This window comes from Tachyglossus aculeatus, chromosome 1 (assembly GCF_015852505.1).
Source record: "Tachyglossus aculeatus isolate mTacAcu1 chromosome 1, mTacAcu1.pri, whole genome shotgun sequence".
Classification (NCBI taxonomy): Eukaryota; Metazoa; Chordata; class Mammalia; order Monotremata; family Tachyglossidae; genus Tachyglossus; species Tachyglossus aculeatus.
This window is the reverse complement of record NC_052066.1, coordinates 9,659,434-9,687,385: the sequence shown is the minus strand read 5'-3', so window position 1 is coordinate 9,687,385 and position 27,952 is coordinate 9,659,434. Positions and strand designations below refer to the sequence as shown.

Here is a 27,952-nt window from a genome sequence, read left to right as displayed (position 1 = left end):
TTGGGAAGTCCAAGTTGGCAACATCTAGAGACGGTCCCTGCCCGACAGCGGGCTCACAGTCTAGAAGGGGGACACAGACAGGAAAAAACAAAACATATTAACAAGATAAAATAAACAGAATATGTACAAATAAAATAAATAAATAAATAAATTCAATCAATAGTATTTATTGAGCGCTTACTGTGTGCAGAGCACTGGACTAAGCGCTTGGGAAGCCCAAGTTGGCAACAGAGAGACGGTCCCGACCCAACAGTGGGCTCACAGTCCAGAAGGGGGAGACAGACAATAAAACAAAACATATTAACAAAATAAAATAGAATAAATAAGTACAAATAAAATAAATAAATAAATTCATTCACTCATTCAATGGCATTTATTGAGCACTTACTGTGTGCAGAGCACTGTACTAAGCGCTTGGGAAGTACAAGTCGGCAACATCTAGAGATGGTCCCTACCCAACAGTGGGCTCACAGTCTAGAAGGGGGAGACAGACAGTAAAAAAAAAAACCTATTAACAAAATAAAATAAATAGAATAAATATGTACAAATAAAATAAATAAATAAATTCATTCATTCATTCAATCGTACTGAGTGCTTCCTGTGTGCAGAGCACTGGACTAAGCGCTTGGGAAGTGCAAGTTGGCAACATCTAGAGACGGGCCCTACCCAACAGCGGGCTCACAGTCTAGTAGGGGGAGACAGACAACAAAACAAAACATAAATATGTACAAAGAAAATAAATAAATAAATAAATTCAATCGTATTTATTGAGCGCTTACTGTGTGCAGAGCACTGCACTAAGCGCTTGGGAAGTCCAAGTTGGCAACATCTAGAGATGGTCTCACAGTCTAGAACCAATCAATCAATCATATTGAGCGCTGACTGTGTGCAGAGCACTGTACTAAGCACTTGGGAAGTCCAAGTTGGCAACATCTAGAGACGGTCCCTACCCAGCAGTGGGCTCACAGGCTAGAAGGGGGAGACAGACAACAAAACCAAACATATTAACAAATTAAAATAAATAGAATAGATACGTACAAGTAAAATGAATAAATAGAGTAATATTTAAGCCACGCTTGAAGCAGCGTGGCTCAGCGGAAAGAGCCCGGGCTTTGGGGGCAGAGGTCAGGGGTTCGAATCCTGTCTCCGCCACATGCCTGCTGTGTGACCTCGGGTAAGTCACTTCACTTCCCTGAGCCTCAGTTCCCTCACCTGGAAAATGGGGATTAAGACTGTGAGGCCCATGTGGGACAACCTGATCACCTTGTATCCCCCTCCACCCCACCCCAGTGCTTAGAACAGTGCTTGGCACAGAGTAAGCGCTTAACAAATGTCATCATTATTATTATTGTATCCACCCCAGTGCTTAGTACAGTTCAATGCCCTACTGAGAGCTCACCTCCTCCAGGAAGCCTTCCCAGACTGAGCCCCTTCCTTCCTCTCCCCCTCGTCCCCCTCTCCATCCCCGCCATCTTACCTCCTTCCCTTCCCCACAGCACCTGTATATATGTCTGTACAGATTTATTACTCTATTTATTTATTTTACTTGTACATATCTATTCTATTTATTTTATTTTGTTAGTATGTTTGGTTTTGTTCTCTGTCTCCCCCTTTTAGACTGTGAGCCCACTGTTGGGGAGGGACCGTATCTATGTGTTGCCAACTTGGACTTCCCAAGCGCTTAGTACAGTGCTCTGCACACAGTAAGTGCTCAATAAATACGATTGATGATGATGATGAAATGTCATCATTATTATTACTGTATCCATCCCAGTGTTTACTACAGTTCCAGGCACATAGTAAGCACTTAACAAATACCGCCGTTATTATTATCATAATTAATTCTGTGCTCCCCCACAGCACCTATATATATGTATATATGTTCGTACATATTTACTACTCTATTTATTTTACTTGTACATATCTATTCTATTTATTTTATTTTGTTAACAAGTTTGGTTTTGTTCTCTGTCTCCCCCTTCTAGACTGTGAACCCGATGTTGGGTAGGGACCGTCTCTATATGTTGCCAACTTGGACTTCCCAAGCGCTCAGTACAGTGCTCTGCACACAGTAAGTGCTCAATAAATACGATTGATTGATTGATTGATTGCTCTGCACACAGTAAGCGTTTGATAAATAGAATATAGAAGGGCTGTGGGATCTATTTATTCTGATGGTTTTGATGCCTGTTAATACTTGTTTTGTTGTCTGTCTCCCCCTTCTAAACTGTGAGCCCGTTAATGGGACTGTGTCCAACCTGAAAAGCTTGGGTCTACCCCAGGGTTTAATAATAATAATAATAATAGCATTTATTAAGCACTTACTATGTACAAACCACTGTTCTAAGCGCTGGGGAGGTTACAAGGTGATCAGGTTGTCCCACATAATAATAATAATGGCATTTGTTAAGCGCTTACTATGTGCAAAGCACTGTTCTAAGCGCCGGGGAGGTTACAAGGTGATCAGGTGGTCCCATATAATAATAATAATGGCATTTGTTAAGCGCTTACTATGTGCAAAGCACTGTTCTAAGTGCTGGGGAGGTTAAAGGTGATCAGGTTGTCCCACATAATAATAATAATGGCATTTGTTAAGCGCTTATAATGTACAAAGCACTGTTCTAAGCGCTGGGGAGGTTACAAGGTGATCAGGTTGTCACACATAATAATAATAATGGCATTTGTTAAGCGCTTACTATGTGCAAAGCACTGTTCTAAGCGCTGGGGAGGTTACAAGGTGATCAGGTTGTCCCACATAATAATAATGATGGCATTTGTTAAGCGCTTACTATGTGCAAAGCACTGTTCTAAGCGCTGGGGAGTTTTACAAGATCAGGTTGTCCCACGGCGGGCTTACAGTCTTCATCCCCATTTACCAGATGAGGTCACTGGGGCCCAGAGAAGTGAAGTGACTTGCCCAAAGTCACACAGCTGACAATAATAATAATAATGATGGCATTTATTAAGCGCTTACTATGAGCAAAGCACTGTTCTAAGCGCTGGGGAGGTTACAAGATGATCAGGTTGTCCCACGTGGAGCTCCCAGTCTTCATCCCCACTTTCCAGATGAGGGAACTGAGGCCCAGAGAAGTGAAGTGACTTGCCCAAAGTCACACAACTGACCCCCTTTATTCACCCCTCCCTCAGCTCCACAGCGTGTATGTCCATAGTACTAATAATAATGATGATGGCATTTATGAAGTGCTTACTATGTACAAAGCACTGTTCTAAGCGCTGGGGAAGTTACAAAGTGATCAGGTTGTCCCACGGGGGCGGGGGGGGAGCTCACAGTCTTCATCCCCATTTTCCAGATGAGGTCACTGAGGCCCAGAGAAGTTAAATGTGCGGGGCTCACAGTCTTCATCCCCATTTTCCAGATGAGGGAACTGAGGCACAGAGAAGTTAAGTGTGCGTGGCTCCGTGGAAAGAGCCCGGGCTTTGGAGTCAGAGGTCACCGGTTCAAATCCCGGCTCCGCCACTTAGCTGGGTGACTTTGGGCAAGTCACTTCACTTCTCTGGGCCTCAGTTCCCTCATCTGGAAAATGGGGATGAAGACTGTGAGCCCCCGTGGGACAACCTGATCACCTTGTAAAACTCCCCAGCGCTTAGAACAGGGCTTTGCACATAGTAAGTGCTTAATCATCAATCGTATTTATTGAGCGCTTACTATGTGCAGAGCACTGTACTAAGCGCTTGGGAAGTACAAATTGGCAACATACAGAGACAGTCCCAACCCAACAGTGGGCTCAGTCTAAAAGGGGGAGACAGAGAACAAAACCAAACATACTAACAAAATAAAATAAATAGAATAGCTATGTACAAGTAAAATAAAGAAATAGAGTAATAAATATGTACAAACATATAATAAATATGCTTAATAAATGCCATTATTATAATTATTATTATTATTAAGTGACTTGCCCAAAGTCCCACAGCTGACAATTGGCAGAGCCGGGATTTGAACCCATGACCTCTGACTCCCAAGCCCGGGCCCTTTCCGCTGAGCCACGCTGCTTCTCTGGAGAGTTCCTGGCACACGATATGCGTTTAAAGACAACTTAAAAGACTAAAGGAAAAAGGGAATGTCCTTCCAGGAGGGTCCATCTTTTCCCACCAGAAATTCAGATAATTTTAATAATTCATTCAATCGTATTTATTGAGCGCTTACTGTGCGCAGAGCACTGTACTAAGCGCTTGGGAAGTACAAGCTGGCAACATATAGTGATGATGGTATTTTTTTAAGCGCCTATGTGCAGAGCAGATGCGAAAGAGCCGAGATGACGCAGGCCTTGGAAAACGTTTGGCGCTTTCCGAGTGAGCCCGCTGTTGGGAAGGGACCATCTCTATATGTTCCCAACTTGGACTTCCCAAGCGCTTAGTCCAGTGCTCTGCACACAGTAAGCGCTCAATAAATACGATTGAATGAATTGGGGGGGGGGGGGGGGGGGGGGCGCGGAGCCGAATGCTATTGCTTTAATTAGGGGCTGAAAACTTCACATAACTCTATATTCTTGAGTAGCGCATTAGTGGATAAAGATCGGGCCAACGAGTCAGAAGGATCTGGGTTCTAATCCTGGCTCCGCCACGTGTGTGCTGTTCATTCATTTCATTCAATCGCATTTATTGAGCGCTGACTGTGTGCAGAGCACTGGGCTAAGCGCTTGGGAAGTCCAAGTTGGCAACGTAGAGAGACGGTCCCTACCCAACAGCGGGGGCGAAACACATCTCTAGGCTTCAGTTCCCTCATCTGTAAAATGGGGATTAAGAGTGTGAGCCCCATGTGGGACAGGGACTGTGTCCAACCTGCCTTGCATCTAACTCAGCGCTTAGAACAGTGCTTGGCACGTAGTAAACGCTTAGCAAGTACCAGGATTCTTGTTCTAATTACATCATTAGACTGTGACTGTGACATTTTTAGACTGTGAGCCCACTGTTGGGTCGGGACCGTCTCTATATGTTGCCAACTTGTACTTCCCAAGCGCTTAGTACAGTGCTCTGCACACAGTAAGCGCTCACTAAATACGACTGAATGAATGAATGAATGAATAAGCGCTCAATAAATACGATTGAATGAATGGTTTGGGGGGGGCGCGAAGCCAAATGCTATTGCTTTAATTAGGGGCTGAAAACTTCACATAACTCCATATTCTTGAGTAGCGCATTAGTGGATAAAGATCGGGCCAACGAGTCAGAAGGATCTGGGTTCTAATCCTGGCTCCGCCACGTGTGTGCTGTTCATTCATTCATTTCATTCAATCGCATTTATTGAGCGCTGACTGTGTGCAGAGCACTGGGCTAAGCGCTTGGGAAGTCCAAGTTGGCAACGTAGAGAGACGGTCCCTACCCAACAGCGGGGGTGAAACACATCTCTAGGCTTCAGTTCCCTCATCTGTAAAATGGGGATTAAGAGTGTGAGTGGGACAGGGACTGTGTCCAACCTGCCTTGCATCTATCTCAGCGCTTAGAACAGTGCTTGGCACGTAGTAAACGCTTAGCAAGTACCAGGATTCTTGTTCTAATTACATCATTACATCATCATTACATCATTGTTCTAATTACATCATGTGCTCTGCACATAGTAAGCGCTCAATAAATACAATTGATGATCATTAGACTGTGACATTTTTAGACTGTGAGCCCACTGTTGGGTAGGGACTGTCTCTATATGTTGCCAACTTGTACTTCCCAAGCGCTTAGTACAGTGCTCTGCACACAGTAAGCGCTCAATAAATACGATTGATTGATTGACTGATTGATCATTCCTCAACTGTCGATCACCTTTGACCCGAAAGGTTAAAACTGCTGGATCGGAGGTGCTGTTGGAATTTTTAAATTGCAGATCAAACGGCAGGAGGTATTTCGGCACTAAAAAACTTTTGACTTTTTTCCCTCCGCCTCAACGTAAACACCTGCGTGCTTCGTCCCACCGCCGTGATGCAGTGGAAGAATTCCCGTCAGGAAGTCAATCACCTCTCCGTACCTCAGTTTTCCTCTTCGGAAAAATGGGAGATATTACAACCTGTCTTTCAAACTTACCTCGCAGGACTGTTTGTGAGGGTAAAAATGAGAAAGGTAATGTGAGGGGGCTTTGACATTAAAGATACTCTATAAAAACCAATGTATTATCATAATAATAATAATAATGGCATTTGTTAAGCGCTTACTACGTGCAAAGCACTGTTCTAAGCGCTGGGGGGATACAATGGGATCAAGTTGTCCCCCGTGGGGCTCACAGTCTTAATCCTCATTTTACAGATGAGGTAACTGAGGCTCAGAGAAGTCAAGTGACTTGCCCAAGGTCACACAGCAGACCTGTGGCGGAGTCGGGATTCAAACCCATGACCTCTGACTCCAAAGCCCGGGCTCTATCCACTGAGCCACGCTGCTTCTCTTGAATCGTTATTATTTTTACATGGTTAACTCATCTGTTGCCTCTCAAACTCGTTATTGATGGGTCTTTCAGGCAAAGGAGGGGATAGGCCAACTTGTACTTCCCAAGCGCTTAGTACAGTGCTCCGCACACAGTAAGCGCTCAATAAATACGACTGAATGAATGAATGAATGAATAGGCTGAGAAGCAGCGTGGCTCAGTGGAAAGAGCCCGGGCTTTGGAGTCAGAGGTCATGGGTTCAAATCCCTGCTCTGCCAACTGTCAGCTGGGTGACTTTGGGCAAGTCACTTCATTTCTCTAGGCCTCAGTTCCCTCATCTGAAAAATGGGGATTAAGACTGTGAGCCCCCAGTGGGACAACCTCATCACCTTGTAACCTCCCCGGCGCTTAGAACAGTGCTTTGCACCTAATAAGTGCTTAATCAATGCCATCATTATTATTATTATTATTTCTTTTACATGAATTTTCCAGATGATGATGATGATGGCATTCATTAAGCGCTTACTTGTGTGCAAAGCACTGTTCTAAGCGCCGGGGAGGTTACAAGGTGATGAGGTTGTCTCACGGGGGGCTCACAGTCTTAATCCCCATTTTACAGATGAGGGAACGGCGAAACAGAAAAGTTAAGTGACTTGCCCAAAGTCCCACAGCCGACAATTGGCGGGACCCATTCCTTCATTCATTCAATCGTATTTATTGAGCGCTTACTGTGTGCAGAGCACTGCACTAAGCGCTTGGGAGGTACAAGTTGGCCTATCCCAGCCTATCCCCTCCGTTGCCTGAAAGACCCATCAATAACGAGTTTGAGAGGCAACCGATGAGTTAACCATGTAAAAATAATAATGATAATACATTGGTTTTTATAGAGTATCTTTAATGTCAAAGCCCTCTCACATTACTTTTCTCATTTTTACCCTCACAAATTTATTACTCTATTTACTTATTACTCTATTTATTTATTTATTTATTGCTCTATTTATTTGTTTCTCTATTTATTTATTTATTACTCTATTTATTTTACTTGTACATATCTATTCTATTTATTTTATTTTGTTAGTATGTTTGGTTTTGTTCTCTGTCTGCCCCTTTTAGACTGTGAGCCCACTGTTGGGTAGGGACTGTCTCTAGATGTTGCCAACCTGGACTTCCCAAGCGCTTAATATAGTGCTCTGCACACAGTAAGCGCTCAATAAATACGATTGATGATGAATCCCGCGAGGTAGGTAGAAAGACAGGTTGTAATAGCGCCCATTTTTCCGAAGAGGAAAACTGAGGTTTTATAGAGACGGTCCCTACCCAACAATGGGCTCACAGTCTAGAGATTGGGCGCTTACTGTGTACGGAGCACTGTGCTAAACACTTGGGAGAGGACAGCACAATAATAAACAGGCACATTCCCTGCCCACAATGAGCTGACGGTCTAGAAATATATATATAGATAGATAGATAGATAGATAGATAGATAGATATAGATATAGATATAGATATATAGATATATAGATATAGATATATGTTGCCAACTTGTACTTCCCAAGCGCTTAGTACAGTGCTCTGCACACAGTAAGCGCTCAATAAATACGATTGATGATGATGATGATGATAGAAAGTGTCATCCCGTGACCATCCCTTGGGCAAGTCACCTCACTTCCCTGAGCCTCAGTTCCCTCATCTGTAACATGGGGATGAAGACTGCAAACCTCGTGGGGGACGGAGGGCTGGGCCCAACCTGATTACGATGTTTCTACCCCAACCACTTAGTACAGTCCCGGGTATGTAGTAAGCACTTAAAAGAAAATACCAACTGGGAGGGCTCAACACATACGGAGAGTCGGAAACCTAAAACAGCACTCCGGACTCAAAGGCAAGAGTCATTCATCCACTCACTCAAATTTCTTGAGCGCTTACTGTGTGCGCAGCACTGAACTACGCACTTGGGAGAGGACAATACAACAATAAACTGACACATTCCCAGCCTTTAATGAGCTTGCTGAGCCCTTACTACCTGTAATTTTTTTTTATATATTAACGACTCAGTCAATCGTATTTCTTGAGCGCTTATTGTACGCACAGCACTGAACTAAGCACTTGGGACAGGACAATATAACAATAAACAGACACATTCCCCGCCTTTAATGAGCTTCCTAAGCACTTATTATCTGTAATTTTTTTATATATTAACGACATTCAGTCAATCGTATTTATTGAGCCCTTACGTGTGTGGAGCACTGAACTAAGCACTTGGGAGAGGGCAATACAACACTAAACAGACACATTCCCAGCCTTTAATAAGCTTGCTCAGCACTTACTATCTGTAATTTTTTTTATATATTAATGACTTAGTCAATCAGTATTTATTGAGCGCTTACTGTGTGCAAAGCACTGAACTAAGCACTTGGGAGAGGACAATACAACAATAAACAGACACATTCCCAGCCTTTAATGAGCTTGCTGAGGCCTTACTATCTGTAATTTTTTCTTATATATTAACGACTCAGTCAATCGTATTTCTTGAGCGCTTACTGTGTGCAGAGCACTGAACTAAGCACTTGGGAGAGGACAATACAACAATAGACACATTCCCAGACTTCAATGAGCTTCCTAAGCACTTACTATCTGTATTTTTTTTATATATTACTGACTCATTCAGTCAATCGTATTTCTTGAGTGCTTTTTGTGTGCAGAGCACTGAACTACGCGCTTGGGAGAGGACAACACTGAACAGACACATTCCCAGCCTTTAATGAGCTTGCTAAGCACTTACTATCTGTAATTTTTTTTATATCAATCAATCAATCGTATTTCTTGAGTGCTTACTGTGTGCAGAGCACTGAACTAAGCACTTGGCAGAGTACAACAATAAACTGACACATTCCCAGCCTTATTATGAGCTTGCTAAGCACTTACTATCTGTAATTTTTTTTACATATTAACGATTCATTCAGTCAATCGTATTTATTGAGCGCTTACTGTGTGCAGAGCACTGAACTAAGCACTTGGGAGAGGACAACACAACGATAAACAGAGACATTCCCAGCCTTTGAGCTTGCTGAACACTTACTATCTGCAATTTTTTTATATATTACCGACTCATTCATCCAATCGTATTTCTTGAGCGCTTACTGTGTGCAGAGCACTGAACTAAGCAATTGGGAGAGGACAATACAACAATAAACAGACAAATTCCCAGCCTTTAATGAGCTTGCTAAGCACTTACTATCGGTAATTTTTTTTATATATTTACGACATTCAGTCAATCGTATTTCTTGAGCGCTTATTGGGTGCAGAGCACTGAACTAAGCACTTCATCAATCGTATTCATTGAGCGCTTCCCTTCAAGGCCCTACTGAGAGCTCACCTACTCCAGGAGGCCTTCCAAGACTGAGCCCCTTCCTTCCTCTTCCCCTCGTCCCCCTCTCCATCCCCCCCATCTTACCTCCTTCCCTTCCCCACTGCACCTGTATATATGGATATATGTTTGTACATATGTGTTACTCTATTTATTTTACTTGTACATACCTATTCTATTTATTTTATTTTGTTAGTATGTTTGGCTGTGTTCTCTGTCTCCCCCTTTTAGACTGTGAGCCTACTGTTGGGTAGGAACCGTCTCTATATGTTGCCAACTTGTACTTCCCAAGCGCTTAGTACAGTGCTCTGCACACAGTAAGCGCTCAATAAATACGATTGATGATGATGATGATGATGATGATGATGAAGCACTTGGCAGAGTACAACAATAAACAGACACCTTCGCAGCCTTTAATGAGCTTGCTAAGCACTTACTATCTGTAATTGTTTTATATATTACCAACTCATTCAGTCAATCGTATTTCTTAAGCGCTTACTGCGTGCAGAGCACTGAACTACGCACTTGGGAGAGGAAAGTATAACAATGAACAGACACATTCCCAGCCTTTAATGACCTTGCTAAGCACTTACTATCTGTAATTTTTTTTATAAATTACTGACTCATTCAGTCAATCGTATTTCTTGAGCGCTCACTGCGTGCAGAGCACTGAACTAGGAACTTGGGAGAGGACAATACAACATTAAACAGACATATTCCCAGCCTTTAATGAGGTTGTTAAGCACTTCCTATCTGTAATTTTTTTTATATATATTAACGACTCAGTTGTATTTATTGAGGGCTTACTGTGTGCAGAGCACTGAACTAAGCACTTGGGACAGGACAATACAACAATAAACAGACATATTCCCAGCCTTTAATGAGCTTGCTAAGCACTTACTATCTGTAATTTTTTTATATCAATCAATCAATCAATAGTATTTCTTCAGCGCTTACTGTGTGCAGAGCACTGAACTAAGCACTTGGCAGAGGACAACAATAAACACACACATTCCCAGCCTTATTATGAGCTTGCTAAGCACTTACTATCTGCAATTGTTTTATATATTAACGATTCATTCAGCCAATCGTATTTATTGAGCGCTTACTGTGTGCAGAGCACTGAACTAAGCACTTGGGAGAGGACAACACAACGATAAACAGAGACATTCCCAGCCTTTAATGAGCTTGCTGAACACTTACTATCTGTAATTTTTTTATATATTAATGACTCATTCAGTCAATCGTATTGCTTGAGCACTTACTGTGTGCAGAGCACTGAACTAAGCAATTGGCATAGGACAATACAACAATAAACAGACACATTCCCAGCTTTTAATGTGCTTGCTAAGCACTTACTATCTGTAATTTTTTTTATATATTTACGACATTCAGTCAATCGTATTTCTTGAGCGCTTATTGTGTGCAGAGCACTGAACTAAGCACTTGGGAGAGGACAATGCAACAATAAACAGACACATTCCCAGCCTTTAATGGGCTTGCTGAGCACTTACTATCTGTAATTTTTTTATACATTTACGACTCATTCAGTCAATCGTATTTCTTGAGCGCTGTGTGCAGAGCACTGAACTAAGCACTTGGCAGAGTACAACACTAATCAGACACATTCCCAGCCTTTAATGAGCTTGCTGAGCACTTACTATCTGTAATTTTTTTATATATATTAACAACTCAGTCATACGTATTTATTGAGCGCTTACTGTGTGCAGAGCACTGAACTAAGCACTTGGGAGAGGACAATACAACAATAAACAGACATATTCCCAGCCTTTAATGAGCTTGCTAAGCACTTACTATCTGTAATTTTTTTATATATTAACGACATTCATTCAATCGTATTTACTGAACGCTTACTGTGTGCAGAGCATTGAACTAAGCACTTGGGAGAGGACAATACAACGATAAACAGACACATTCCCAGCCTTTAATGAGCTTGCTAAGCACTTACTATCTGTAATTTTTCTTTATATATTAACGACTCAATCGTATTTCTTGAGCGCTTACTGTGTGCAGAGCACTGAAATAAGCACTTGGGAGAGGACAACACAATGATAAACAGAGACATTCCCAGCCTTTAATGAGCTCGCTGAGCACTTACTATCTGTAATTTTTTTTATATATTAACGACTCATTCAGTCAATCGTATTTACTGAACGCTTACTGTGTGCGGAGCACTGAACTAAGCACTTGGCACAGTACAATACAACAATAAACAGACACATTGCCAGCCTTTAATGAGCTTGCTAAGCACTTACTATCTGTAATTGTTTTATATATTAACGACTCATTCAGTCAATCGTATTTATTGAGGGCTTACTGTGTGCAGAGCACTGAACTAAGCACTTGGGAGAGGACAATACAACAATAAACAGACATATTCCCAGCCTTTAATGAGCTTGTTAAACACTTACAATCTGTAATTTTTTTATATATATTAACGATTCGGTCAATTGTATTTATTGAGGGCTTACTGTGTGCAGAGCACTGAACTAAGCACTTGGGAGAGGACAATACAATAAACAGACATATTCCCAGCCTTTAATGAGCTTGCTAAACACTTACTACCTGTAATTTATTTTTATATATTACCGACTCATTCAATCGTATTTCTTGAGCGCTTACTGTGTGCAGAGCACTGAACTAAGCACTTGGGAGAGGACAATACTACAATAAACAGACACATTCCCAGCCTTTAATGAGCTTGCTAAGCACTTACTATCCATAATTGTTTTATATATTGACTCATTCAGTCAATCGTATTTATTGAGGGCTTACTGTGTGCAGAGCACTGAACTACGCACTTGGGAGAGGACAATACAACAATAAACAGATATATTCCCAGCCTATAATAAGCGTACAGCCTAGAGGGAGGAGTCTAGGCTGTGAGCCTGTTGTTGGGTAGGAACTGTCTCTATTTGTTGCTGAATTATACTTTCCAAGCACTTAGTACAGTGCTCTGCACACAGTAAGCGCTCACTAAATACGACTGAATGAATGAGTCGTTAATATAGAAAAAAATGACAGGTAATAATAATAAAGATGGCATTTGTTAAGTGCTTACTATGTGCCAAGCACCGTTCTAAGCGCTGAACTAAGTGCTGAGCAAGTACCATCCTGAATCCACCCTGAAAGAAAGAACAGTCACCTGCGGGCAGCCTGTCCTGATGGATGGTGTCGAAGAAAACTCTAATTTCATTGGCGTCCTTCCACGGAACTTTGTTGATGGACAGCTCAATGAATACGACTGAATGAATGAGTCGTTAATATATAAAAAAATGACAGATAATAATAATAATAATAATGGCATTTGTTAAGCGCTTACTATGTGCCAAGCACCGTTCTAAGTGCTGAACAAGTCCCATAATTGTTCCGGTTATTATTTTGAATCCACCCTGAAAAAAAGGGCAGTCACCTGCGGGCAGCCTGTCCTGATGGACGGCGTCGAGGAAAACTCTCATTTCATTGGCGTCCTTCCATAGAACTCTGTCAATGGACAGCTCAATAAACACAACTGAATGAATGAGTCGTTAATATATAAAAAAATTACAGATAATAATACTAATGATGGCATTTGTTAAGTGCTTACTATGTGCCAAGCACCATTCTAAGCGCTGAACAAGTACCATAATTGTTCCGGTTATTATTTTGAACCCATTATTTTGAGGAAAACTCTCATTTCATTGGCGTCCTTCCACGGAACTTTGTTGATGGACAGCTCAATAAATATGACTGAATGAGTTGTTAATATATAAAAAAATTGCAGATAATAATAATAATAATGATGGCATTTGTTAAGCGCTTACTATGTGCCAAGCACCGTTCTAAGCGCTGAACTAAGTGCTGAGCAAGTACCATAACTGTTCAAGTTATTATTTTGAATCCACCCTGAAAGAAAGAGCAGTCACCTGCGGGCAGCCTGTCCTGATGGACGGCGTCGAGGAAAACTCTCATTTCATTGGCGTCCTTCCAGGGAACTTTGTCGATGGACAGGTAGCTGTTGTCCTGGAGTGTCAGGATGAGGCGGCTTTGCTTGGCTCCGTTGGGTCTGAGCACCACGTTTTTAATGTTATGGCTGAGCTGGAACCAGAGGGGACAGAATATCGTTTGATCAAGATTCATTCATAGCACATAGTAAGCGCTTCACAAATAAAATCGTTATTATTATTATTATTATTATTCATTCGATCGCATTTAGCAATCTGTGTGAAGAGCACTGGAATCCTTCCTCCCTTCAAGGCCCAACTGAGAGCTCACCTCCTCCAGGAGGCCTTCCCAGACTGAGCCCCCTCGTCCCCCTCTCCATCCCCCTCATCTTACCTCCTTCCCTTCCCCACAGCACCTGTATATATGTATATATGTCTGTACAGATTTATTACTCTATTTATTTATTTTACTTGTTCATATCTATTCCATTTATTTATTTTGTTAGTATGTTTGGTTTTGTTCTCTGTCTCCCCCTTTTAGACTGGGAGCCCACTGTTGGGTAGGGACTGTCTCTAGATGTTGCCAACTTGGACTTCCCAAGCGCTTAGTACAGTGCTCTGCACACAGTAAGCGCTCAATAAATACGACTGATTGATTGACTGATGGGAATAAGAGCTTGGGAAGTACAAGTCGGCAACATATAGAGGCGGTCCCTATAAATGATGGCATTTATTAAGCACTTACTATGTGCAAAGCACTGTTCTAAGTGCTGGGGAGGTGACAAGGTGATCAGGTTGTCCCACGGGGGGCTCACAGTCTTCATCCCCATTTTACAGATGAGGTAACCGAGGCAAAGAGAAGTGACTTGCCCAAAGTCACACAGCTGACAAGTGGTGGAGCTGGATTTGAACCCATAACCTCTGACTCCAAAGCCCGGGCTCTTTCCATTAAGCCAAGCTGCTTCCCTACCTAACAACGGGCTTACAGTCTAGAGAAGCAGCGTGGCTCAGTGGAAAGAGCCTGGGCTTTGGAGCCAGAGGTTATGGGTTCAAATCCTGGCTCTGCCAATTATCAGCTGTGTGACTTTGGGCAAGTCACTTCACTTCTCTGGGCCTCAGCTTCCTCATCTGTAAAAGGGGGATTAAGACTGTGAGCCCCACCGTGGGACAACCTGATCACCCTGTATCCCCCCAGTGCTTAGAACAGTGCTTTGCACATTCATTCATTCATTCAATCCATATTTATTGAGCGCTTACTGTGTGCAGAGCACTGGACTAAGCGCTTGGGAAGTACAAGTTGGCACCATATAGAGGACGGTCCCTACCCAACAGTGGGCTCACAGTCTAAAAGGGGGAGACAGAGAACAAAACAAAACATAACAAAACACGCAGTAAGAGCTTAACAAATACCATCATTATTATTATTATTCTCTGTGCCTCAGTGACCTCATCTGTAAAATGAGGTAGCCCCCCGGGGGACAACCTGATCTCCTTGTAACCTCTCCAATCAATCAATCAATCAATCGTACTTATTGAGCGCTTACTGTGTGCAGAGCACTGGACTAAGTGCTTGGGAAGTCCAAGTTGGCAACATATAGAGATGGTCCCTACCCAACAGTGGGCTCACAGTCTAGAAGGGGGAGACACAGAACAAAACAAAACATATTAACAAAATAAAATAAAAGTGCTTAGAACAGTGCTTTGCACATAGTAAGCGCTTAATAAGTGCCATAATTATTATTATTATTATTAGAAGGGGGAGACAGACACAACAAAACATGTAGACAGGTGTCAAAATCGTCAGAACAAATAGAATTAAAGCTATAGGCACATCATTAACAAAATAAATAGAGTAGTAAATATGTACAAGTAAAATAAATAGAGTAATAAATCTGGACAAACATATATCCAGGTGCTGTGGGGAGGGGAAGGAGGTAGGGCGGGAGGGATGGGGAGGAGGAGAGGAAAAGCGGGGCTCGGTCTGGGCTTTTACCTCGTCTCCAAAAACCCAGTTCGGTATTGTGATAAACACGCTGTCAATTACTAAGGTTCATTGCTGGTGCTGTTCAATCTTTGAAAAAACTTTTTTTTTTAATTGGTATTTGTTAAGTGCTTACTATGTGCCAAGCACTAAGGTTCATTGCTGGTGCTGTTCAATGTTTCAGAAACCTTTTTTTAAAAATTGGTATTTGTTAAGTGCTTACTATGTGCCAAGCACTGCTCTACGAACTTAGCCCCAGGACTAAGTGCTGGGATATCATCATCATCATCAATCGTATTTATTGAGCGCTTACTGTGTGCAGAGCACTGTACTAAGCGCTTGAGAAGTCCAAGTTGGCAACATCTAGAGACAGTCCCTACCCAACAGTGGGCTCACAGTCTAAAAGGGGGAGACAGAGAACAAAACCAAACATACTAATAAAATAAACAGAACAGATATTGTACAAGCAAAATAAATAAATAAATAAATAAATAAATAAATAAATAGATAAATAGATAAATAGATAAATAAATAGAGTAATAAATATGTACAAACATATATACATATATACAGGTGCTGTGGGGAAGGGAAGGAGGTAAGATGGCGGGGATGGAGAGGGGGACGAGGGGGAGAGGAAGGAAGGGATATATACAAGTAAATCAATCAATCAATCAATCGTATTTATTGAGCGCTTACTGTGTGCAGAGCACTGTACTAAGCGCTTGGGAAGTCCAATTTGGCAACATATAGAGACGGTCCCTACCCAACAGTGGGCTCACAGGCTAGAAGACTGTTAAGACTGTCTTCTAGAAGAAGTTAATCAGGTTGGACCTACAGTAGTCCCTGTCCCACACGGGGGGCTCACGGTCTCCATCCCCATTTTCCAGATGAGGGAACTGAGGCCCCGAGAAGTGAAGTGACTTGCCCAGGTCACACAGCAGACGAGCGGCGGAGACGGGATTAGAACCCGGGTCCTTCAGCCGCCCAGGCCCGGGCTCTACCCACTAGGCCAAGCTGTTTCTCCTAAAGATCCATTTTGTGTGGCAAGTTCAAAAGACCATTCATTCATTCAATCACTCATTCATTCATATTTATTGAGCGCTTACTGTGTGCAGAGCACTGTACTAAGCGCTTGGGAAGTACGAGTTGGCAACATATAAAGACGGTCCCTACCCAACAGTGGGCTCACAGTCTAGATCGTATTTATTGAGCGCTTACTGAATGCAGTGCACTGGACTAAGCGCTTGGAAAGTACCATTTGGCAACAGATGATAATAATAATAATAATAATAATAATAATGGCATTTATTAAGCGCTTACTATGTGCAATACCATAGTTACTATTATTATTATTATTATTACGGGATGGGGGGAAATGGCAGAGTAGAAGGAGATGAACCGAAGTGCCGTGGGGCTGGGGTGGGCAAAGTGTTTAAGGGGCATCCAGCCAACGATGGCATTTGTTAAGCACTTACTATGTGCAAAGCACTGTACTAAGCGCTGGGGAAGATATTAGGTGATCAGATTGTCCCACGTGGGGCTCACAGTCTTAACCCCCATTTTACAGATGAGGGAACTGAGGCCCAGAGAAGTAAAGTGCCCTGCCCAAAGTCACCCAGCCGAGATTTGAACCCATGACCTCTGACTCCCAAGCCCGGGCTCTTTCCACTGAGCCACGCTGCTTCTCTAGGTTGCAAATTGCAGAGCTGACACAGACTTACTTAACCTTTTTTTGGGGAAGGAGGGGGATGGAGGGAAGGCAGGAAGGCCCTGCCTCACTTAAAAGCGCTTCAAATTGGTCTGGCGCCGTTCCACTATTGAAAAACTAGATCAGAAACACGCATTGGAATCAAACTTCCACTTAAAAACCAGGAAACGGTGGAGCTGGGATATTTGCTTCGGCCTTTAAGCCCTCGGTGAGCTAACTATTGAAAAACTAGATCAGAAACGCGCATCGGAATCGAACTTCCACTTAAAAACCAGGAAACGGTGGAGCTGGGATATTTGCTTTGGCCTTTAAGCCCTCGGTGAGCTAACTATTGAAAAACTAGATCAGAAGCCCACGTCGGAATCGAACTTCCACTTAAAAACCAGGAAACGGTGGAGCTGGGATATTTGCTTCGGCCTTAAAGCCCTCGGTGAGCTAACTATTAAAAAACTAGATCAGAAATGCGCGTCGGAATCGAACTTCCACTTCAAAACCAGGAAACGGTGGAGCTGGGATATTTGCTGCGGCCTTTAAGCCCTCGGTGAGCTAACTATTAAAAAACTAGATCAGAAATGCGCGTCGGAATTGAACTTCCATTTCAAAACCCGGAAACGGTGGAGCTGGGATATTTGCTGCGGCCTTTAAGCCCTCGGTGAGCTAACTATTGAAAAACTAGATCAGGAACGCGCGTCGGAATCAAACTTCCATTTCAAAACAAGGAAATGGTGGAGCTGGGATATTTGCTTCGGCCTTTAAGCCCTCGGTGAGCTCACTATTGAAAAACTAGGACAGAAACGTGCCTCGGAATCGAACTTCCATTTCAAAACCAGGAAACGGTGGAGCTGGGATATCTGCTTCGGCCTTTAAGCCCTTGGTGAGCTAACTATTGAAAACCTAGATCAGAAGCGCGCGTTGGAATCGAACTTCCACTTCAAAACCAGGAAACGGTGGAGCTGGGATATTTGCTTCGGCCTTTAAGCCCTTGGAGAGCTAACTACTGAAAACCTAGATCAGAAGCGTGCGTCGGAATCGAACTTCCATTTCGAAACCAGGAAACGGTGGAGCTGGCATATTTGCTTCGGCCTTTAGGCCCTCGGTGAGCTAACTATTGAAAAACTAGATCAGGAACACGCATCGGAATTGAACTTCCATTTCAAAACCAGGAAACGGTGGAGCTGGGATACTTGCTTCGGCATTTAAGCCCTCGGAGAGCTAACTCTTGAAAACCTAGATCAGGAATGCGCATCGGAATCGAACTTCCATTTCAAAACCAGGAAACGGTGGAGCTGGGATATTTGCTTCGGCCTTTAAGCCCTCGGTGAGCTAACTATTGAAAACCTAGATCAGAAACGCGCGTCGGAATCGAACGTCCATTTCAAAACCAGGAAACGGTGGAGCTGGGATATTTGCTTTGGTCTTTAAGCCCTCGGTGAGCTAACTACTGAAAACCTAGATCAGAAGCGTGCGTCGGACTCGAACTTCCATTTCGAATCCAGGAAACGGTGGAGCTGGCATATTTGCTTCGGCCTTTAAGCCCTCGGTGAGCTAACTATTGAAAAACTAGATCAGGAACGCGCATCGGAATCAAACTTCCATTTCAAAACCCGGAAACGGCGGAGCTGGGATATTTGCTGCGGCCTTTAAGCCCTCGGTGAGCTAACTATTAAAAACCTAGATCAGAAACGCGCATCGAAATCGAACTTCCACTTCAAAACCAGGAAACGGTGGAGCTGGGATATTTGCTGCGGCCTTTAAGCCCTCGGTGAGCTAACTACTGAAAAACTAGATCAGGAACGCGCATCGGAATCAAACTTCCATTTCAAAACAAGGAAACGGTGGAGCTGGGATATTTGCTACGGCCTTTAAGCCCTCAGTGAGCTCACTATTGAAAAACTAGGACAGAAACGTGCCTCGGAATCGAACTTCCATTTCAAAACCAGGAAACAGTGGAGCTGGGATATCTGCTTCGGCCTTTAAGCCCTTGGTGAGCTAACTATTGAAAGTCTAGATCAGAAGCGCGCGTTGGAATCGAACTTCCACTTCAAAACCAGGAAACGGTGGAGCTGGGATATTTGCTTCGGTCTTTAAGCCCTCGGTGAGCTAACTATTGAAAACCTAGATCAGAAACGCGCGTCGGAATTGAACGTCCATTTCAAAACTTGGAAATGGTGGAGCTGGGATATTTGCTTCGGCCTTGAAGCCCTCGGTGAGCTAACTATTGAAAAACTAGATCAGGAACGCGCGTCGGAATCAAACTTCCATTTCAAAACCAGGAAACGGTGGAGCTGGGATATCTGCTTCGGCCTTTAAACCCTCGGTGAGCTAACCATTGAAAAACTAGATCAGAAACGTGCCTCGGAATCGAACTTCCATTTCAAAACCAGGAAACGGTGGAGCTGGGCTTCGGCCTTTAAGCCCTCAGTGAGCTAACTATTCAAAACCTAGATCAGAAACGCGCATCGGACTCGAACATCCACTTCAAAACCAGGAATCGATGGAGCTGGGATATCTGCTTCGGCCTTTAAGCCCTCGGTGAGCTAACTACTGAAAAACTAGATCAGGAACACGCATCGGAATCAAACTTCCATTTCAAAACCAGGAAACGGTGGAGCTGGGATATCTGCTTCGGCCTTTAAGCCCTCGGTGAGCTCACTATTGAAAAACTAGATCCGGAACGCGCGTCGGAATCGAACTTCCACTTCAAAACCAGGAAACATTGGAGCTGGGATATTTGCTTTGGCCTTTAAGCCCTTGGTGAGCTAACTAAATCTTAGAGAAGCAGAGTCTCAATGGAAAGAGCACGGATTCCCGGGCCTGGAATGGCCTCCCTCTGCCCATCCGCCAAGCTCGCTCTCTTCCTCCCTTCAAGGCCCTACTGAGAGCTCACCTCCTCCAGGAGGCCTTCCCACACTCAGCCCCTTCCTTCCTCTCCCCCTCGTCCCCCTCTCCATCCCCCTCATCTTACCTCCTTTCCTTCCCCACAGCACCTGTATATATGTATATATGTTTGTACATATTTATTACTCTATTTTACTTGTACATATCTATTTATTTTATTTTGTTAGTATGTTTGGTTTTGTTCTCTGTCTCCCCCTTTTAGACTGTGAGCCCACTGTTGGGTAGGGACCGTCTCTATTTGTTGCCAACTTGTACTTCCCAAGCGCTTAGTGCAGTGCTCTGCACACAGTAAGCGCTCAATAAATACGATTGATTGATTGACTCCCAATTCATTCATTCATTCATTCAATCACATTTATTGAGCGCTTACTGTGGGCAGAGCACTGTAGCCCGGGCTCTTTCCACTGAGCCATGCTGGCCAACTGTCAGCTGTGTGACCTTGGGCATATTACTCTATTTATTTATGTATTTATTGATTTAGTTATCTATTTTTTTATTTTACTTGTACATATTTATTCTCTTTATTTTATTCTGTTAATATGTTTTCTTTTGTTCTCTGTCTCCCCCTTCTAGACCGTGAGCCCACTGTCGGGTAGGGACCATTTCTAGACGTTGCCAACTTGGACTTCCCAAGCGCTTAGTCCAGTGCTCTGCACACAGTATGCGTTCAATAAATACGACTGAATGAATGAATGAATGAAAGTCACTTAGCTTCTCTGGGCCTCAGTGACCTCATCTGTAAAATGGGGATGAAGACTGTGAGCCCCACGTGGGACAATCTGATCACCCTGTATCCTCCCCAGTGCTTAGAACAGTCCTTTGCACATAGTAAGCGCTTAACAAATGCCATTATTATTATTATAATTATTATAATTATAATTATAATTATTATTATTATTATTAGAGAGGGCTATGGACATAAGTGTCATGGGGCTGGGGTGAGGATTCAAGTGCTTTTAGGGTAGCCGGCCAGCCAAGTGCACAGAGGGCAGAGCCCCGCTTCGAAGCAGGGTAGGGTAGCGGCTAGGGCCCGGGCCTAGGGTCACAGGGTCATGGGTTCTAATCCTGCCTCTGCTGCTTTGTGACCTTGGGCAAGTCGCTTAATAATAATGGCATTTATTATAACGGCGCTTAGTACCGTGCTCTGCACACAGTAAGCGCTCAATAAATGCAACTGAATGATTGAATGAAAATCCCCATTTTCTGGATGAGGTAACTGAGGCCCAGAGAAGCGACTTGCCCAAAGTCATCATCAGTCGTATCAAAGTCACACAGCTGACAGCTGGCAGAGGTGGGATTTGAACCCATGGCTTCACTTCTCTGTGCCTCAGTTACCTCGAGAAGCAGCGTGGCTCAGTGGAAAGAGCCCGGGCTTGGGCGTCAGAGGACCTGGGTTCTAATCCCGGCTCTGCTGTGTGACCTTGGGCCTCAGTTACCTCATCTGTAAAATGGGAATTAAGACTGCGAGCCTCACGGGGGAAAAACTGATGGCCTTGTATCTACCACGGTGCTTAGAACAGTGCTTGGCACATAGTAAGCGCTTAACAAACACCATTATTATTATTATTATTATTCTCTGGGCTTCAGTTCCCTCATCTGTAAAATGGGGATTGAGACTAGAAGCCCCACATGGGATAGGGACTGTGTCCAACTCGATTGCCTGTGATGATGATGATGATGGTATTTGTTAAGCGCCTACTATGTGCCAAGCACTGTTCTAAGCGCTGGGGAGGTTACAAGGTGATCAGGTTGTCCCACGGGGGGCTCCCAGTTTTAATTCAAGCGCTTAGCACCGTGCTCTGCACGCAGTAAGCGCTCAATAAATACAATTGAACGATTGAATGAAAATCCCCATTTTCCAGATGAGGTAACTGAGGCCCAGAGAAGTGACTTGCCCAAAGTCACACAGCTGACAGTTGGCGGAGGCGGGATTTGAACCCATGGCTTCACTTCACAAGTGAAGTCACTTCACTTCTCTGGGCCGCAGGTACCTCCTCTGTCAAATGGGGATGAAGACTGTGAGCCCCCGTGGGACAACCTGATCACCCTGTAACCTCCCCAGCGCTTAGAACAGTGCTTTGCACATAGTAAGCACTTAATAAATGCCATCATTATTATTATAATTATTCTCTGTGCCCCAGTTACCTCATCTGTAAAATGGGGATGAAGACTGTGAGCCCCCCGTGGACAACCTGATCAGTCTGTAACCTCCCCAGCGCTTAGAACAGTGCTCTGCACATAGTAAGTGCTTAACAAATACCATCATTATTATTATTATTATTATTATTATTATTATTATTATTATTATTATATAGAGACGGTCCCTACCCAACAATGGGCTCACAGGCTAGAAGGGGGAGACAGAGAACAAAACAAAACAAGTAGACAAGTGTCAATACCGTCAAAATAAATAGAATTATATATACAGAACGTCTAACGCTTAACTCTAGCAGAGAGCTGCGCAGCGTGGCTCAGTGGAAAGAGCCTGGGCTTGGGAGTCAGAGGTCATGGGTTCAAATCCTGACTCCGCCACATAATAATGGCATTTATTAAGCGCTTACTATGTGCAAAGCACTGTTCTAAGCGCTGGACACTATTCTAACATAATAATAACAACAATGATGGCATTTGTTAAGCGCTTACTATGTGCAAAGCACTGTTCTAAGCACTGGCGAGGTTACAAGGTGATCAGGTTGTCCCCCGGGGGGCTCACAGGCTTCATCCCCATTTTACAGATGAGGTAACTGAGACCCAGGGAAGTGAAGTGACATGCCCAACGTCACACAGCTGACAGTTGGCAGAGCCGGGATTTGAACCCATGACCTCTGACTCCACAGCCCGGGCTCTTTCATTCATTCATTCATTCATTCAATCGTATTTATTGAGCGCTTACTGTGTGCAGAGCACTGGACTAAGCGCTTGGGAAGTCCAAGTTGGCAACATCTAGAGACGGTCCCTACCCAACAGTGGGCTCACAGTCTAAAAGGGGTAGACAAAGAACAAAACAAAACATATTAACAGAATAAAATAAATAGAATAAATATGTACAAGTAAAATAAATAATAATGGCATTTATTAAGCACTTACTATGTGCAAAGCACTGTTCTAAGCGCTGGCGAGGTTACAAAGTGATCCGGTTGTCCCACAGGGGGCTCACAGTCTTAATCCCCATTTTACAGATGAGGTAACTGAGGCCCAGAGAAGTTAAGTGACTTGCCCAAAGTCAATCAATCGTATTTATTGAGCGCTTACTGTGTGCAGAGCACTGTACTAAGCGCTTGGGAAGTCCAAGTTGGCAACAGATAGAGACAGTCCCTACCCAACAGTGGGCTCACAGCCTAAAAGGGGGAGATGACAATTGGCAGAGCCGGAATTTGAACCCATGACCTCTGACTCCAAAGCCCGGGCTCTTTCCACTGAGCCACGCTGCTTCTCTAGTAACACGTCTGCTGTGTGACCTTGGGCAATCCACTGAACTTCTCTGAACCTCAGCTACCTCATCTGTAGAACGGACTGTGAGCGCACTGTTGGGTAGGGACCGTCTCTATATGTTGCCAACTTGTACTTCCCAAGCGCTTAGTCCAGTGCTCTGCACACAGTAAGCGCTCAATAAATACGATTGATTGATTGATTGACTGAGCCCCACGTGGGACAACCTGATCACCTTGTATCCCTCCCCCTCAGCGCTTAGAACAGAGCTTTGCACATAGTAAGCGCTTAACAAATGCCATCATTATTATTAAATAGCATCGATCCCCGAACGGTCCGAAAGCCGAAGCTGGGACTACCTGAAACGTCCGGGGAATTCCTCCGGCGTTGTAGTGGACGACTAGGCTGACTTTGTTCTCCTTTTCCACGATCTCAAAGGATCCTTCTTTCCACTTGGTGATTCCCGTCTGCATGCTGCGCACTCGGATCGGGCCGTGGATCTTCAGAGGAGCCATCTTCTCTCTGGAGACGACTCGCTTCGAGGCAAGATTCTTGAAGGAGGAAAAAAAAAGAATATATATAATGATACATTTTATATATATATATATATATAGATCAATCGTATTTATTGAGCGCTTACTGCGTGCAGAGCACTGGACTAAGCGCTTGGGAAGTACAAGTTGGCAACGTATAGAGAGACGGTCCCTACCCAACAGCGGGCTCACAGTCTAGAAGGGGGAGACAGACAAAATCAATCAATCAATCAATCAATCGTATTTATTGAGCGCTTACTATGTGCAGAGCACTGTACTAAGCGCTTGGGAAGTACAAATTGGCATCACATAGAGACAGTCCCTACCCGATAGTGGGCTCACAGTCTAAAAGGGGGAGACAGAGAACAGAACCAAACATACCAACAAAATAAAATAAGTAGGATAGAAATGTACAAGTAAAATAAATAAATAAATAAATAAACAAAACAAAACATATTAACAAAATACAATAAATAGAATAAATATGTACAAGGAAAATAAATAGAGTAATAAATATGTACAAACATATTTACGTGTGTTGCCAACTTGGACTTCCCAAGCGCTTAGTACAGTGCTCTGCACACAGTAAGCGCTCAATGAATACGATTGAATGAATGAATGACTATATATAAGAATACGTATATGAATATACATACATACATATATATACATATATATACACATACATATGTATACAAGCATATGTGTGTTTCTACAAACATACATATACACACAAACATACATATATACAAAAACATATATACATGTATGCATATACAAACATACATATGCATATACAAACATATGTGTATATACAAACATATACATATATGCACAAACATATATATGTATATATATGCACATATATATACAAACATACATATGTATATACAAACATATGTGTATATACAAACATATATATACACAAACATATATATACAAAAACATATATATATGTATATATATGCACATATATATACACACAAACATACATATGTATATACAAACATGTGTATATACAAATATATATATACACAAACATATATATACAAAAACATATACATGTATATATATACGCACATATATATGCAAACATACATATATATACACAAACAGATATATATGTATATATAAACAAACACATATATGTGTGTGTATATATGTGTACACACACACACACACACACACACACACACACACACACACACACACATATCTCTTCACCTGACTGGCTGTGCAGGAGAGAGAAGGAAAAGTTAGATTCCAAGCGGGGAAAGGTAGTGTGGCCTAATGGAAAGGGTCCGGGACTGGGAGTTGGAGGACCTGGGTTCTAATCCCGCTCTGCCAATTTCTTCCTGTGAGACCCTGGGCAAGTCACTTCGCTTCGCGGCTCAGTGGAAAGAGCCCAGGCTTTGGAGTCAGAGGTCAGGGGTTCAAATCCCGGCGCCGCCACTCGTCAGCTGGGTGACTTCGGGCAAGGCACTTCACTTCTCTGAGCCTCGGTTGCCTCATCTGGAAAATGGGGATGAAGACTGTGAGCCCCCCCGTGGGACAACCTGATCACCTTGTAACCTCCCCAGTGCTTAGAACAGTGCTTGGCACATAGTAAGCGCTTAATAAATGCCATCATCGTTATTATTATTATCATCATTATTCTCTGGGCCTGGGTTTCCTCCTCTGTAAAATGGGGATTAAATCCTACTCTCCTAATCCTACTCTCTCCTACTCTCATTCATTCATTCAACCGTATTTATTGAGCGCTTACTGTGTGCAGAGCACTGGACTAAGCGCTTGGGAAGTCCAAGTCGGCAACATCTAGAGACGGTTCCTACCCAACAGCGGGCTCACAGGCTAGAAGGGCTCTCCTTCTAGAGAAGCAGTGTGGCTCAGTGGAAAGAGCCCGAGCTTGGGAGTCAGAGGTCGTGGGTTCTAATCCCGGCTCCGCCACTTGTCAGCTGGGTGACTTTGGGTGAGTCACTTCACTTCTCCGGGCCTCAGTGACCTCATCTGGAAAATGGGGATGAAGACTGAGTGCCCCATGTGGGACAATCTGTTTTATTATTATTATTATTATTATTATTATTATGTAGACAGGTGGCAAAACATGTAGACAGACATGTAGACAGTAATGACTATTATTATTACTATAATAATGATGGTGTTTGATTTTATTTTGTTAATATGTTTTGTTTTGTTGTCTGTCTCCCCCTTCTATAATAATAATAATGATGGCATTTGTTAAGCACTTACTATGTGCAAAGCACCGTTCTAAGCGCTGGGGAGGTTACAAGGTGATGAGGTTGTCCCACGTGGGGCTCACAGTCTTCATCCCCATTTTACAGATGAGGGAACTGAGGTCCAGAGAAGTGAAGTGACTTGCCCAAAGTCACCCAGCTGACAATTGGTGGAGTCGGGATTTGAATCCATGACCTCTGACTCCAAAACCCGGGCTCTTTCCACTGAGCCATGCTGCTTCTGTTCCTATGAATACCATAAAAAAAACAAAAATAAAACCACGTCCCCACGGGGAACGGCCCGGATCTAGAGTCGTCAATACTGAACCCCGAGTGAAAATTAATATTTAGGTTGAGGGAATGAAGAAAAGCTTGGCTCCCTCAGTATGGCTCAGTGGAAAAGAGCCCGGGCTTTGGAGTCAGAGGTCATGGGTTCAAATCCCGGCTCCGCCACTTGTCAGCTGTGTGACTCTGGGCAACTCACTTCACTTCTCAGCTAATGAGAAGCAGCGTGGCTCAGGAAAAAGAGTCCGGGCTTGGGAGTCAGAGGTCCTGGGTTCAAATCTCCCCTCCGCCACATGTCTGCTTTGTGACCTTGGGCAAATCACTTAACTTCTCTGACCCTCAGTTCCCTCATCTGTAAAATGGGGATTAAGACTGTGAGTCCCACGTGGGACAACCTGATCACCTTGTATCCCCCCCAGCGCTTAGAACAGTGCTCTGCACATAGTAAGCACTTAACAAATGCCATTATTATTATTATTATTATTATTATTCTCTGTGCCTCAGTTCCCTCATCTGTAAAATGGGGATTAAGACTGTGAGTCCCACGTGGGACAACTTGATCACCTTGTATCCCCCCAGTGCTTAGAACAGTGCTCTGCACATAGTAAGCACTTAACAAATGCCATTATTATTATTATTATTATTCTCTGTGCCTCAGTTCCCTCATCTGTAAAATAGGGATGAAGACTGTGAGCCCCCCATGGGACAACCTGCTCACCTTGTATCCTCCCCAGCGCTTAGAACAGTGCTTTGCACGTAGTAAGTGCTTAATAAATGCCATCATTATTATTATTATTACTATTACTCCTCATAAAGCAAGAGCTGCAATTGGGAAAACACGCCTCACAATATTCACCCATTCCAACATAAGGCACATACCCACCAATCATTTCTTCCCTATCTCCAGACTGTAAGCTTGTAGTGGGCAGGGAATCAATCAATCAATCAATCAATCGTATTTACTGAGCGCTTACTGCGGGTAGAGCACTGTACTAAGCGCTTGGGAAGTCCAAGTTGGCAACATATAGAGACAGTCCCTACCCAACAGTGGGCTCACAGTCTAGAAGGGGGAGACAGAGAACAAAACCAGATATACTAACAAAATAAAATAAATAGAATAGATATGTACAAGTAAAATAAATCAATGAATAGAGTAATAAATATGTACAAACATATATACATCTCCAACAGTGGGCTCACAGT

At 43.2% G+C, this 27,952-nt stretch overlaps 1 protein-coding gene across 1 annotated transcript in view; it reads right to left on the bottom strand.

Annotated features, from left to right (window-relative positions):
- USP37 (ubiquitin specific peptidase 37) overlaps window positions 1-27,952 on the bottom strand; it is a 270,227-nt gene that overhangs the window by 209,575 nt on the left and 32,700 nt on the right. The window contains exons 2-3 of the mRNA XM_038740830.1: window positions 24,057-24,248; window positions 13,664-13,835 (exon numbers count right to left, since the gene is read on the bottom strand). Of these exons, the coding sequence (XP_038596758.1) occupies window positions 13,664-13,835; window positions 24,057-24,212 (328 nt within the window). The 5' untranslated portion in view covers window positions 24,213-24,248. The remainder of the gene's footprint in view (window positions 1-13,663; window positions 13,836-24,056; window positions 24,249-27,952) is intronic.